The sequence below is a fragment of the Monodelphis domestica genome, chromosome 1, assembly GCF_027887165.1.
Source record: "Monodelphis domestica isolate mMonDom1 chromosome 1, mMonDom1.pri, whole genome shotgun sequence".
Lineage (NCBI taxonomy): Eukaryota > Metazoa > Chordata > Mammalia > Didelphimorphia > Didelphidae > Monodelphis > Monodelphis domestica.
In genome coordinates this window covers 90,283,790-90,297,302 of record NC_077227.1, presented here as the reverse complement: position 1 = coordinate 90,297,302, position 13,513 = coordinate 90,283,790, and the positions used below count along the sequence as shown (strand labels likewise).

Genomic DNA, 13,513 nt, shown 5'->3' with positions numbered 1-13,513 from the left:
TCCCAATTTAATGAGAATGCTTATCACTTCTAATATTCAGATTGGAGGGAATTGGACCCAGGAAAAAAGACTCAATTGTTAATTACTAGTCAGCAGTTTTCTTGTTCCTTTTATTATTAAAACAGAAAATTGCTGGTTTGACCTCAACATCTTCCTTGTTAATTTCTTTTGGAATAGGATATTCCAAAGCTTTGGGAAATTGCTTCAGATAGGTACCTATCTCTACTATCTTAGAATAGCTTGGCTCTGAAAGTTTACCCAAGTGACTATTATGACTATTCCCTGAATACTTGTTCTTGTAATCAATATTGATGAGACTAGCTGCCTCCAACCTCTTTGGAATTATAGCTCATGTTCAAGTTATGATTCAGTTTGTTGTTATTGGATGGAAATTGCTGGGAACTTGAACTTCTTCTGAATTTGTATTTTAAAAAATAAGATAAAAAATAAATTTGAAACTATTCAGTGGTCTAACCCAGTGATTTATTTCTCCAAGTATCTTATAGACTCAAATGAGAGTGGAAGAAATATTATCCTGGACCCTATTTTCATCTTTAACTTTTTGCCACCATCTATGGTGTTTAGACCTTTGGAGAATTAATGATTTTGAAGACAAATTGTCTGTCTTTTCCTAAGCTGAAATAGCCCAAGAATAGCTTGTTTCATATAAACTCAAAATTCCACTGAATCTGTGATCTCTTCTATGTAGCATATGTTTACAGAATTCCTACTTAGTTTCTGGAAAGTGATGATGCATCAAGAAAGAAAATAGCAACTCCTTATGCTGTTTGCTCTTCTTACAAACATATTTCTTCTGTAGGTAACATAAATAGATTATGTCAGTTTAAGAAAAATTCGAATGGGGTCACTTGGAACTAAAACAATGTTATGTATATGTAAGGGATCATGAAATATGATGTGGTGTGAACTGCACATGACTTGTAGAGTAGACCCAATTTGTGTTCTACATTAGACTGACACTACTTACATCATTGCATAGTTGATCCTTAAGGAAAATAACAGATTTATCTTTCATTAAAGAGGAAGCATTCCATCAGGAAACATCAATTAAAATCAAATGCCTGTTTGGAATTTTATCCTTATTTCTATGTACATCTGGTTTGATTGAATTCAGTTATTTTTTTAAAAGGGGACTTCATTCATGTGACTACATTTGCCATTGAACTTTTCAGTTTTCAGCTTGCACTTTTGCTTTTTATATGGACAGAAACTTCATGTATTTTCTCCACAGGTTTGCATGAGATATTAGCAGTGAGGGAGATTAATTTCAATTATATATTTCACTCATCCTGATTAAAAAAGCAACTAGCTTTTCTGGAACAGGAAAACTCAATTAAAAAGATGTAATTACACATCTCACCAAATAATTGTATGAATAGGTTGTTTGTGGAATAGAAAAAAAAAAAGAAGCATATTATTAGGAGAAATATTTTGTTTTCCATGAAGGTCACTTATTCCTCTAAGATTCTTCTGATGACAGAAATGTGAAATTTTGAATCACAAAAAGTAATAAAAATCTTTAAAAAGTAATATACAGTATCAAAATGGGTATTGTCAGGCATAGGTAGAACTGGAACAAATAAACAAGGTGGGGTTGATAAAGTAGGTTTAAAAGAACAAAAGGAAACTTTTCAGTCAAATCAGATGGAACAGGCATTTATTAACCACCCACTATTTCAGACATTGTGTCAAGCTGGAAAGGAGAGATAGAAGGACAGTCATTTAGAAACAATAGATTGTAAACCCTGATGCTGAGAGAAGATTCCAACCGTGATCAGGGACAGGAGAGTATCCTTTATAGGAACCAGAACTTAGTATAAGACAGGCAAGAAAGGAAAAATAGGAGACAAAAGAACAAAAGAATGTGCAACAGGCAGGAAGATTACTATCACCTTTCTTTTGGAGTTGGAGTCAGTGACTGGCCTTCCAGACCAGGTACAATAGCAATTCCTCCACCTGGTCAGTAATGGTATAATAGTATATATTAGTATAGTATAATATTATAAGTGCAATAAATATAAATGCAAGGATTGCCCATACCTGGCAGTTCCAGACAATTTTGATCAAATGCCCTCATTTCTTTCCAGACCCACTTAGTTTTATTAGTCCACACGCACCATGGATGGTATGCTAATTTGGGCAAGATTTTACATTTTTTTAAATATGCATAACTATTTGATGCCCAAGACTTTTCCACTGAAAACATTGAAGCTATTCCAAAGAAATATTTCTGTGCCTTATCTGGAACCAAGATCTTTAAAGCAGAGAGTATCATTTGGATATTTCAGCAATTTTTCTTGCTGTAGTTGTGAGAGAACTTATTAAAAAATTTTAAAAAATCAGTCTGCTACTTAAATTTATTGTTTGCATGATGCCAGAGAACAAAACTGACTGGATCTTTGGTCAAATCCATGAAAATAATTTTATATATTTTTAATGTGAATGAGACATTATTATGTGAACCTACTATCATATTTTCCATTCTCATCTGAGAATTTTTAAGAATAATGAAACAAAGAGAGGCAGCATGACCTCATAGACAGAGCCAGTCCTGATTTCAAGGGGACCTGAACTGTAAACTGAGATCTCTTCTAAATCCTCTTCCATCAAACAATTCTACAATTCTCTAACGTATATGAGCTGTGTGATCATGGATAAGTCACTCATTTTCTTAGTGTTAAGCAAATTTCTAAGACAGCTAAGTAGCCTGTTTACAAAGGTGAAAAGAGGTTCCAGCCTGGGATTTTTCTATACTGATGAAATCACAATTTTCAGATTCCCCCCTCAAAAAAAGGACATGTTGAAGGAAATGAAGCTATTTGCTTTTAGTGAGAATTTTTTTTTTCACCTACTGGATAAATCTACTCAAGAATTCATCAGCTTGTCAGTAACAAATGTATCAGATCTATGCTTTGTAATAATGTAGTGCTCATTGTACTAAGGCCCCCAGACTCAATTAGAGAACATTTATTTTGTTAAATAATAGACCATCAGGAGATCTATTCATGCAAGCAGTTGGGTAAGTGTGTAGAAATCAGTGGTGCCAATCGATTGTGGCCAGGTTGGCAGTCCCAATGTATGTGTGATTCATGAACTTTTGTTGTTTGAAGCCAGGCTTGTTCGTCAAGGTGCCACGATTCATGATCCTAGTTTGTGATCCTGTTGGCTTTTTTTGTTTCTCTGAAAGGGCTATTTCAGGATTGTGTGAGTGAGCAAAAGCCTAATCTCAATCTGATCTTAAAACACTGTAAATAAGAGGCAAAGCTGTTCATTTCAGTGAAAGAGAATTCCTTGGGGTTAGGGAAACCCAGAGTGCAGCAACTGCATTTCATTAACCAACAGATGTACATTCACTCATTCAAATTGGTTGTGAGACCATTACTTCTTTTACAGAAAACACCAGGTGGCTGCTATGAAAGGTGATAGTGAATCTCTGTATCCAGCAGGGTTGGTTTTCCTTTGTTTTGAAAGCTCATCAATTTCTGACTTTAGTTTTCAGACTAATACTAGAAAGAAATTTTAAATTCATTTAATTTGGGATTATGCTTTAGCAAGTTTGATTTTATATTCAGGCAAAATTGATTCATATTTAATCATTGTAGTAATATGACCACAGGTAGTTTTCTTTATTTTAATGGGCTTTAGTCTCCACATCCATAAAAGAAGAGAGTTGGACCAGATAAGGTTTCTTCCAACTCAAAACATCCCAAAATTCTAAGACCATAACCTCTTTCTTTTGTAATATGAATTAGCACCTGAAGACAAATAATTTTTGATAGTAAAAAGGAGATAGCATGATATAACAGAAAGAGCACTGGCTTTGGAGTCAGAGGACTTGGGTTCAGATCTACCACTGATGTTTTACTATCTCATGACCTTGGGCAACTTGCTTTAACCTCCATGTGCCTCAGTTTCCCCAATTGTAAAATGGACAGGTTGGACTAGGTGACACCTGAGGTCCCTGCTACCTCTAGATCTGTGAGACTTTAATCCTTATGCAGAAGCCTTTTGCTCATGAACTTGCACTCTCATGGTTAGCTTCAATCCATGTCTTATCTTCTGTTTTCCTACAAAGAAGTTTCCTTACATTTAATAAATTGAAAAACATTTAAAGAAAAGTAGTTTACCTCTATACGTATGATATTTGAGCACTTGTAGTTTCCCCCCGATAGTTTAGTCATATTCTCCCCAATGAGATATTGGCAAGTTTTTAGTCTTCCTTAATATTTTGCAAACGTGTACACCTTTATGGATTATATTTGCATGCAACTATTTATAATGGAGAATTTATCTATAATTCTAAGGACTGAAGTCTAGGTAAACCACCATTTGAATAAAGAAGAATTTGTTCTAGGCTACATCTCCATGGTGAGTGGCAGTCTTTTCATAGCTGAGTATTCTTGGTCAAATCATAAGAATAAAACCATACCAATAGAAACCTACCTCTAGAACAAGTTAAAGCATTTATTTCCCTTGCATGAGTATTACTAACTAGACATAACAAATTGCTTCAAACACCTCCAGTCCTATCCATTAAATTTTTGTTTCAGTTTTGTTATATTTACTTACTGAAGTAAAATTTTCCTCAGTGTGATAGGAATAAACTTGGCAATCTGTATTTGTATCTGAATAATTCAGCCAATACTAAGGCATCTTCTTGATTTTTTTTCCAATGACCAAAAATGAGAACTTATCCTTTAGTGCCTCCAGATATCACCTTCTCCATCCTCTTATATATATATATAATAATATATATAGCTGTTTATCAATAATTCTCAAATTATATGTATTGCCCTTTAAATGATATAATATTTTAATAGAGTGTCATCACAGAATAGTTTTTTATTTGTGCATAATGACCAAGGAGATAGGGCAGATCCTTTTATTCTCACGTATTTATTTCTCCATGAAGTGAGAGGTCCATTGAACGTGTGAGACCACACCTGCCAACACTACTTGCAGTAGTAGTACTTGGGCTGGTTCTTTATGCTTTCTCCAACTTTGGCAACCACAGTGGATGTTTTCAGCTTCAAATTAAATAACAACACCTAAAAGTTAATGAATGGGACTGAGATCATGATTGATTTATCCTTTTCTTTGCAGTGAAAAATCATGCTTATTTACTTCCATAATTTACTCTACTAGTCTCTGGTTCCTGTTGTGACTCTGTGCACATAGCATCATGTTTTCACATGCTTTCACAGTGCCAAACATTGTCATAGCATCATTTAGTAGAATGTTAGAGGCTGGGAGGGGACATCACAGGACAAAGTTATTATTACCATTCTAAGATCACCCACCATCTTGATTCTATGGTAACCTCATACTGAAAGGATTCCTGATCAATTTGATCAAACTTATGGAAGCACTGGTCATTGAGGGTGGGGGGGAGGAACCTGGTTGTTTGGACATATTAAAAAAAGTTGCTGTGATGGACTGAAATTTTCAATTTCTAATTCTTTGTCATGTAAATCCATCTTGAGGGCATTGACTCAGTCAGCTATAATCAGCACTGGGAAAATGGCTTTTTAAGGTCAAATTGATTGACTAACACCTCAAAAATACCACCTGATCTAGAGTCTCACAAGGGAAATGTATAGTCCTGAAATGTAGGCAGTCTTACAAAGGTGATCAAATACACATCTATTGCAAACTGAGAAAACAGAATTGAAATCCAACATCTGCTTCCCCCTCTTTTTTTTTTACATCGTGTGTATGCTAAAGAAGTAGGATCCTGTTAGAGAATGACTCTGGCTGTTCTTACTTGTTCTGTCTAAACTTTTTTTTTGCTTCCTGATAAATGGCTGTGATAAACAGACTTCTCATATAGTCTATTGAAAAGCAAACTGTACTCCCATCTAACTTCATTGTTTCCAGCACAGGTGCACAATGATAGATTTTTCGTGGATTGTTGTCACACAGTTTTCCCATCCATTTTCATGACTCTTCACATTTTCTCATAGTTTTTTGTGTTCATCATTTACAAAAAAACAAAACAAAACAAAACAAACAGCACTTCCCTACTCCCCCCACCCCCAGCCCCAAACACATACATTATAACTGACCCATTCATGAACCAGATTATTGTGATCTTTTTTGTCTTAGGATTAATGTTAATTTTTTTTTTAATTAACAACAATTCCACAGAGAGAGGCTGCCCTCCCAGCAGATGTCCCCATCTCTAAAACTGCCTTGTACTCTCGCCTTGGGACTTCCGAGTCAGAAAAACCTCCAGCCCTTCTTTACCAACAGTCGGATTTAGATGCTTCACTCCGAATCGCTAGAGAAGAGGTATTTCCAATGTGGGATTTGGAGATGGGGCCCCTTTGATTGACTCATTAAAGATCTGGTTCCCAACACATGTAAATAAAGAACATATATGTGTAGAGTCCAAGACAACCTCATCTTTGACCATTTTGTTCTTATTTTAAATGCTATGGGTAAAAGAGGGATGGTTGATGAAGCCAGGTTTTGATAGTCTTCAATACAGTCACCGTGAAATGTGTCTGTAGAATTCAATTGGATTTGTGGCCAAAAATATTCTCAGTCTCACTTCTCTGTGATCAGGCATTGCCCAAGGATATAAATGAGTTATTCTCTCTCTCACCAAAGTCCACCAATCAGAAGTACAGCTTGGTTGGGGTGGACTGTTCCTCTCAAGACATGTTTAACTGGTTGCTTTTTTTTTTCTTCATGTATCTTCAAGTTCTGTGAAGATTACTTGGCTCTAGACTGACTTATCAAATATTTCCTCCTTCAATACTAGATCATCACAAAGGAGAGAGAGGTCTCAGAGTGGAAAGACAAGTATGAAGAAAGTCGACGAGAAGTGATGGAAATGAGGTCAGTGATTAAGTTCAAAGAGCCAGAGTTGAAAGATTTATCTTCTTGTTGCCCTGAAAATTCTTATGCTATGAGTGATCATGTGAGACATCTTGGATTAGTGGCCACAGGGCTGGCCTTGGGATCAGGAAGACCTGAATTCAAGTACTAGTTATGTGACCAAAGGCAAGCTCTTAACCTCTCAGACAGCTCTCTAAGACTCAGTTACAGATGAGTGGTTCATCTGTGTCAGTGGAAGTTGTTTCCACACTGGAAGCCTTCCACACTGGTGAACTCACAGAGCTGGACTCCCTCTAAAAAAAGTGAGTAATCATTATTGATTATAGGTATCATTACTGGTTTCTTTTCCTTTATTTCTACCTTTGGGAAGTCTTATGTGCAAAATTCATTGGTTTTTCTTTGGAATTACCATTTGTTATGCTTGTTTAGTCCAGACCTGTGATTTATCAGCGTAGGAAAATCCCTCTATTAATGCAGATCACAACTATTTTGCAATTTGTAATTCTAGGGGCTCATCAGAGGCAATAAGAGGTCCATATAGTCTGTGTGTATCTGAGATGGGACTTGAACTTGAACCCAGATCTTCCTGTTTCGTAGACCTTTCCTCTACTCAATGCTATATGGTCTTTGTTCATGGCACATATATACACACACACATATATATGCATGTGCATATATACATATATGCATACATACACAAAACATAAGATCTGTCCACATAAAGTCTTTTTAAAGTAAAACTATTGAATTCAGTTACCAAACCTACTCCCTACTCCCCAAACCAATAAATACATCATTTGTTACTATTTTAATGAACAGATAAGACAACTAGACTGTGATATGGACTGCATTTTCTTTTCCATCTATATATTAGATAGCAAAATATTTCTTTCTTTGTCCTATGGATGCTTTCTATTTTCTGATTGAATCTTTCTGGCCACATCTGAAACTATAAATACTGTTTGTTTTTAAAATACAACCTTACCTTTTGCAGTTAAACTGCACCTTACCCAGTGAAATTTTGGGGATGGTAACAGGAATTTGAAGAAGCACCTATTAAGGATGCTGTAAGAAATTCCAATGGACCATTTTTGTTTGACAACTTTAGACCCTAGACTGGTATCAGAAGTATTTTTTAACAGTGGGTAAGCTGATGATTCCTGGTCATGTTAAGAGAAAGTAGCATCCTCTGATTTATGTTATGGTCGAGCCCCACCACCTCAACCCAAAAAGAATATTTTAAGAGCTAAAGCTGCCTTTTATACTTTCTGGGACCAGCCCCTCCCCTGTTCTCTGTATCCCTTAGGAATATTGGTATTTGGTCTTTTCTCCTTAACAGTTTGCCTATGATGCACATTCCACAAATAATGACATATCACACACACACACACACACACACACACACACACACACACACTAGCAAAGCCTTTGAAAGGACAACTATTTCTATGAATGCTAGAAGCAAAGGGATGAGCTGGAAAGATATGGCTTTGACTCTTCTTACATAAAGTATAAAATATGTCTGTAGAATTTAATTAGATGGGTAACCCTGAATGTCCTGTTAGAGCTACTTTTGTAGCTCTAGTAGTGTAATGGGTATTGCATAGAGGGGGAATCTGGCTATTGGAAAAAGTGTGGTTTAGTAGAAAGATGATTTGATTTGGAATTGGACGAACTGGGTTAAAGAACGAAGCTGCCCCACTCTGAGCCTTGTTTGAGCTTTGCTTGTTTTTGTTGTAATTTTTTTAATTAAATGAAAACAATACTACTTACATGATCTATTTTAGGGTTGTGATGAGAATCCTATTATACAATATAAGTGAATGTGTATTATAACCATAATGTAAATATTATGATTTATAATGGTGCTAATTCTCTTTCTTCTAGGGATAAGAAAAGTTAGTTCAAGTCTTTGTGAAATTGTTACAAATTTTGTTTTTGTTTTTTTTTTCCCTCTATTTGTGTCAGGAATAAGGAGAAACTTGGGCCAGGATGTGTAATCAGTCACCAATTAAGGCTCTGGATTAAGTGTATAGTTTCATTGGGTATACATATCATGCCTTCTTTTGGTTAGGAAAACCAACTGTTGGTATAGCCAAAATGCTCTTCAGAGAATTGCCTTACTGTAAGGGTAGACCTACTGTATGAGCAGCTAGACAGCTCAGTGAATAGAGCACCAAGGCTAGATTTTGGGAAGACCTGAGTTTGGGTCTGGCCTCAGACATTTAGCTAACTAGCTGCATGACGCTAGGCAAGTCACTAACACTAAATTTGGGTTTGCCTAAATTTCTTCATCTGGAAAGTGAGCTGAAAAAAGAAATGGAAAAGCACTGCATTATCTTTGCCAAGAAAACTTCAAAAAAGGTCATGAAGAGTTGGACATGAGTGAAATGACTAAACAACTATAGGCTTACTATCATAACTCAGTTTTAAAGTGTTTGCAAAATTTGAGAGTTATCTCATGCTGAAGAGAAGCAAGATTTCTCATGAATGAAAAACAATGATTTCTAGCTCATTCCACAAATATTTATTGAACACCTACTTTGTACAACTCTGTGAGGCACGCAGGAATGAATAAGACCTCATCTTCAAAAAGTTCAGTAGGAGACTTAAAATGTGGACACAAAGATCAATAATACACAGAAGCATACAATTGATGCCATAAGAGAGGCACACATAAACTGTTATCTGAGTTTAAAGAAGGGAGAGGACACTGTTGAGGACTTCATGAAGGAGGGAACATTTTAGATTTCTGTGGAAAGATAGAATTTCAACAGATGGAGATGAGGGGTAAGAGAGGAAGAAAGAAGTGGGTGGGAGAGGCATTTCAAAAAAGGAATAGCTTGAAATGCTAGTATTTTAACTTGATTATGGTAGAGAAGCAGCCTGTAAGGAGAGAAATGGGAGATAAAATTGAGAAGGTAGAAAAGGGCTAGATCATGGAGGATGTTAAATGCTAAATTAAGGGGTTTGAACTTCTTCGAAGATAGTATGGAGCCACTAAAGTTTTCTGGAATGAATGGATGGAACGAATATTTGGTTTACACCTATTGTTCATGTGTGTGTGTGGACAACTCGCAGAAGTAAAAAACCACTTTATTCAGTGGAATTTCTATAAGTTGCTTCCTATTTAGAGATAGCCCAATTCTTTATCCATAAATATGCATTGCTGTCATTGTCTGTGGCTTCTTGGCCTCATGAAATAAAATAATGTGTCATGAAGGATCAGGACCCTTGGAAAATATCTGTACTGATCTAATTTCTCTTACAGGAAAATAGTAGCAGAGTATGAAAAGACCATCGCTCAAATGATAGGTAGGTGCTAACTTTCTGATGGGTATTGTCCTTACATCTTGATTTTATAAAGATTTTGTGGGGAAATTTCTATTCTATCAAACAATCCCCTACAGAAAATATACCTAGGTTAAAGAAATAATTGATTTAGAAAATTTATTTGGATATGGAAACATCATTGACCCACCAGCACAACCCAAAACCTATGAATGCAATCTTAGCTGTTTTCCTGTAATAAGGGTATCATCTTTATGACTTCTCTTTAATCCACCTAAACTCCCTGGTCAGGAATAAATTTAGTCTAGTTTCTATGATGTATGCACCCAGTTTGTTCATAGCAAAGAACAAATTCATGTGATAAGAGATCATCTTCATTCTAAGTGACCATTAAATCTTTGAGACTTACTAGCCAGATCTATTTTATTTTAGTTTTTTTGGTCATAATGAAAAAATCCAATTTATACCTTTAAATTTTAGTACAAATCCTTCAACATAAAGCTTAGTTCTGATTAGGTATTATTTTCAAGAAGCTTAGGCATATTTTTTTTTTACCAAGTAGAAGCTTTGTGTGAATACAGTAATATCTAGATTAACTGGAATGCAAGTTAACTGAAAACAAAGCAGAAAAGGTATTTTGTTTCATTTCCTCTTATTGAAAATCCTGGTCCTATGATTTATGTCCCTCTCCTTCCTTAGTAAATATAATATCACAAACATAACTTCTTTAGCAATTAACATCTGGTAATTATTTTTAATGTCAGTTCTTGTACAGTGTTGTGCATATGACAGATCAGGAATGTTCAGCATTTACTACAAAAAGTTACATTTGGCCTATACCTATATTTTAGGTATTTTCTTGAGTTTGGGTCTCTTCTCCCTAAGATAAGAGAGGTGTGTAAGGAGATTTAGAAGTGGGCAATTAGAGGTTTTGTTACTGCATTCCAGTTAATGAAGGTTTTACCATATGGAGACAAGATAAAAAGTTGCCTTTGGTGGAAGATAAGATGATTTTTCTGAATAATGATTTGATAAATTTCATCTGATCCCATATTATTATACTAATAGTTTTGGCATCAATGGAGAGGGCATCAGTTTCACCATTTTCCATTCTAATGAACTGTAGTATAAGAGCTTTAAACAGATAGCCCCTTCCCTTCAATGATATGAAGAGAGGAAAATTGCCAAAAGCTCTTCATGTTTGGATTTTGCTGTGTTATCTAGCTATGCATAATTTATTATTTATTATCTTTTATTAGTGTAACAATTTATGATGGTATGTGTACATGAAGCTTCATCCTTTCTTGAGTTAAATTTTATTGAAAGTGATAATGTTGAAGGTCTGTGTCCTCCATTATCTAGTATTTGACAACTTAATAAAGCCCAAAGGTTTTTGATAAAACCTTTTGATGTGGGAACATCAGGAAAACCCATTACCATTTGTCTCTTCACAGCTGAGTAATAGCTTCTTAGTATTGCTCTTGGTGTGGATTTATGAGCAAATATTGAAATAAAGAAAGGGGGAGTTTCTGCTCATTAATGAAATTCTGCCTAAAGGCACCTTTTGTTTCTACAGCTGTTTTTTTTAATAAGCTTCATTGCTTGCTTTTTTTATTGCTTCCCCCCCCCCCTTACCCCTACATACATACAGTAAAGCAAACAAAAAAAGAGAAAGAAGCATTCTTGTTTGTGGCCTGCCCTAGTTGACATAAAAAAAGGATATTTTTCATTCTGCTGCCTTCTTTACAGCATAATCCCCTGAGATTGTTTATTCAGCCAATGAGTACCTTTCTTTTTTCCTTTCCACTCAATCTCATGAAATATGGACAGGTCTGGGCAAAAAAGATGAATTATAACTAAGCTTCTCTGAAGAATCAGAATTCTTTCTTTCATAATATTTTTATGTCTCTAGACCCTGTCATCCTGCACTGACACAAGAGTTTATAAATGTATCACCTGAAGATCTAATCTAACAAGCAATATGGTGACAGCTTCACTTTGATAGCTTTCTGAACATTTGTTGACAGTTTCATGTATTTCTCCCAGTATCTGGTGCTCTGATTTCTTTCCAGCACCTGGTCCAGTTATCTTAAGATTCCTGCTTTCAGAAGTGTCACTGCCTTTGAAAAGAAAATTTCATTGTGTATCTTTCCACCCTCCATTCCCAAATTCTCATTCATCTGCATCCATCTACTTTTTCATTGCTTAAAAAAAAATTAAACACGGCATGTTTGTTGACAACGTCAGTCCATCAGCCATGTAGATAGCTGATTAAAGGCCACCTTTGCATTTAAAAGTTCCTTTTGTCCTCTTCTGGAACAATGGTGTGCTATTAATATAACTGAAAATTGAAAAAGGACTTAGCCCGCATCAAGGCTATTTTCTAGGGATCTCTTAACACTGCATGAAGTTCTATGTAGGAAAAAACCAACACATTTCTCTTTTAATAGATTTCATGCCTCTGTTTTCATCCCTCCCTCCCAATCACTTCTGTGTTCTAGGCATCATGCATGACAAACAGTTAATGCTGAAGGGAAGCTAAGAGCCAGAAAATGGTTTATATATCTAGGGGTCAGACCTGTAGTTTAAATTAGAGCCACCTTCCTTACACAGAGAGAGTCCTTTGTGGCTATGACCAATGCTTGTGTCTGTTACATTTCCTAAATCTTTCATGTTCCCAAACACTTGCATGTGATGACAAAGTTCTTTTGCATTTTCATTTCAGTTTGTGCCATTTTCAATCCCCTTTGTGATTTTTAAAGCTATTAACCAATCTTCAGCCTAAATGTTAATAATTCAAGATTTTTAAAAAATGCTTCTGTGCTTTCTGCATTTCAGGTTGTTTCACTGTTTTTTTCTGCTTTCCTAACAATTTCCCTTGTTATCTGTTTTGCTTTCGTTTTTGTTGCTTCTTGTTATTTGCTTGCAAAACAAAAAGGCAAGCCTGGTAAGTAACGCTTCTCATCCACTTTTGACAGCTTCATTATGCACTCTTAATCTTTTTGGCTTTCTTTGCTTTTATTTTGTGTACTTGCTATGTTCCCTAAAAAAATTACAGGCATTTAATTCCATTATTAGAGTTAAGGTATACCTACATATACATTTTTATAAACATATAACTCCATCATTGGGGCTCTAGAATACCTAAAAATAAAAAAAATTTTCAGAGGCATATTTTTCCCATCTCTCCTAGAGCACTTGTGGCTCAAGGGCTTATTTCAAGATTGTAATCATGAAAAGAGGTTCATATTTGTGAATAATTACATCTTTTGCATCAGGAAGAGAGAAAATTCTATTTTAGAATTGAGTCTGAAAGGATATAGGCAAAGGTTGTAAGATTATCTAAGTCAGAAAGGAG

General features: G+C 35.4%; 1 protein-coding gene and 1 long non-coding RNA gene across 24 annotated transcripts in view; one reads left to right on the top strand and one right to left on the bottom strand.

Annotated features, from left to right (window-relative positions):
• TACC2 (transforming acidic coiled-coil containing protein 2) overlaps window positions 1-13,513 on the top strand; it is a 305,302-nt gene that overhangs the window by 278,099 nt on the left and 13,690 nt on the right. For all 23 annotated transcript variants that reach the window (XM_056803043.1, XM_056803021.1, XM_056803099.1 and 20 more), the window contains 3 exons: window positions 6,169-6,312; window positions 6,788-6,864; window positions 10,136-10,179. In XM_056803043.1, the coding sequence (XP_056659021.1) occupies window positions 6,169-6,312; window positions 6,788-6,864; window positions 10,136-10,179 (265 nt within the window). The remainder of the gene's footprint in view (window positions 1-6,168; window positions 6,313-6,787; window positions 6,865-10,135; window positions 10,180-13,513) is intronic.
• LOC103099075 (uncharacterized) overlaps window positions 4,849-13,513 on the bottom strand; it is a 36,861-nt gene continuing 28,196 nt past the window's right edge. Inside the window, exon 3 of the long non-coding RNA XR_001629495.2 lies at window positions 4,849-5,069. This is a non-coding gene — a long non-coding RNA (uncharacterized LOC103099075). The remainder of the gene's footprint in view (window positions 5,070-13,513) is intronic.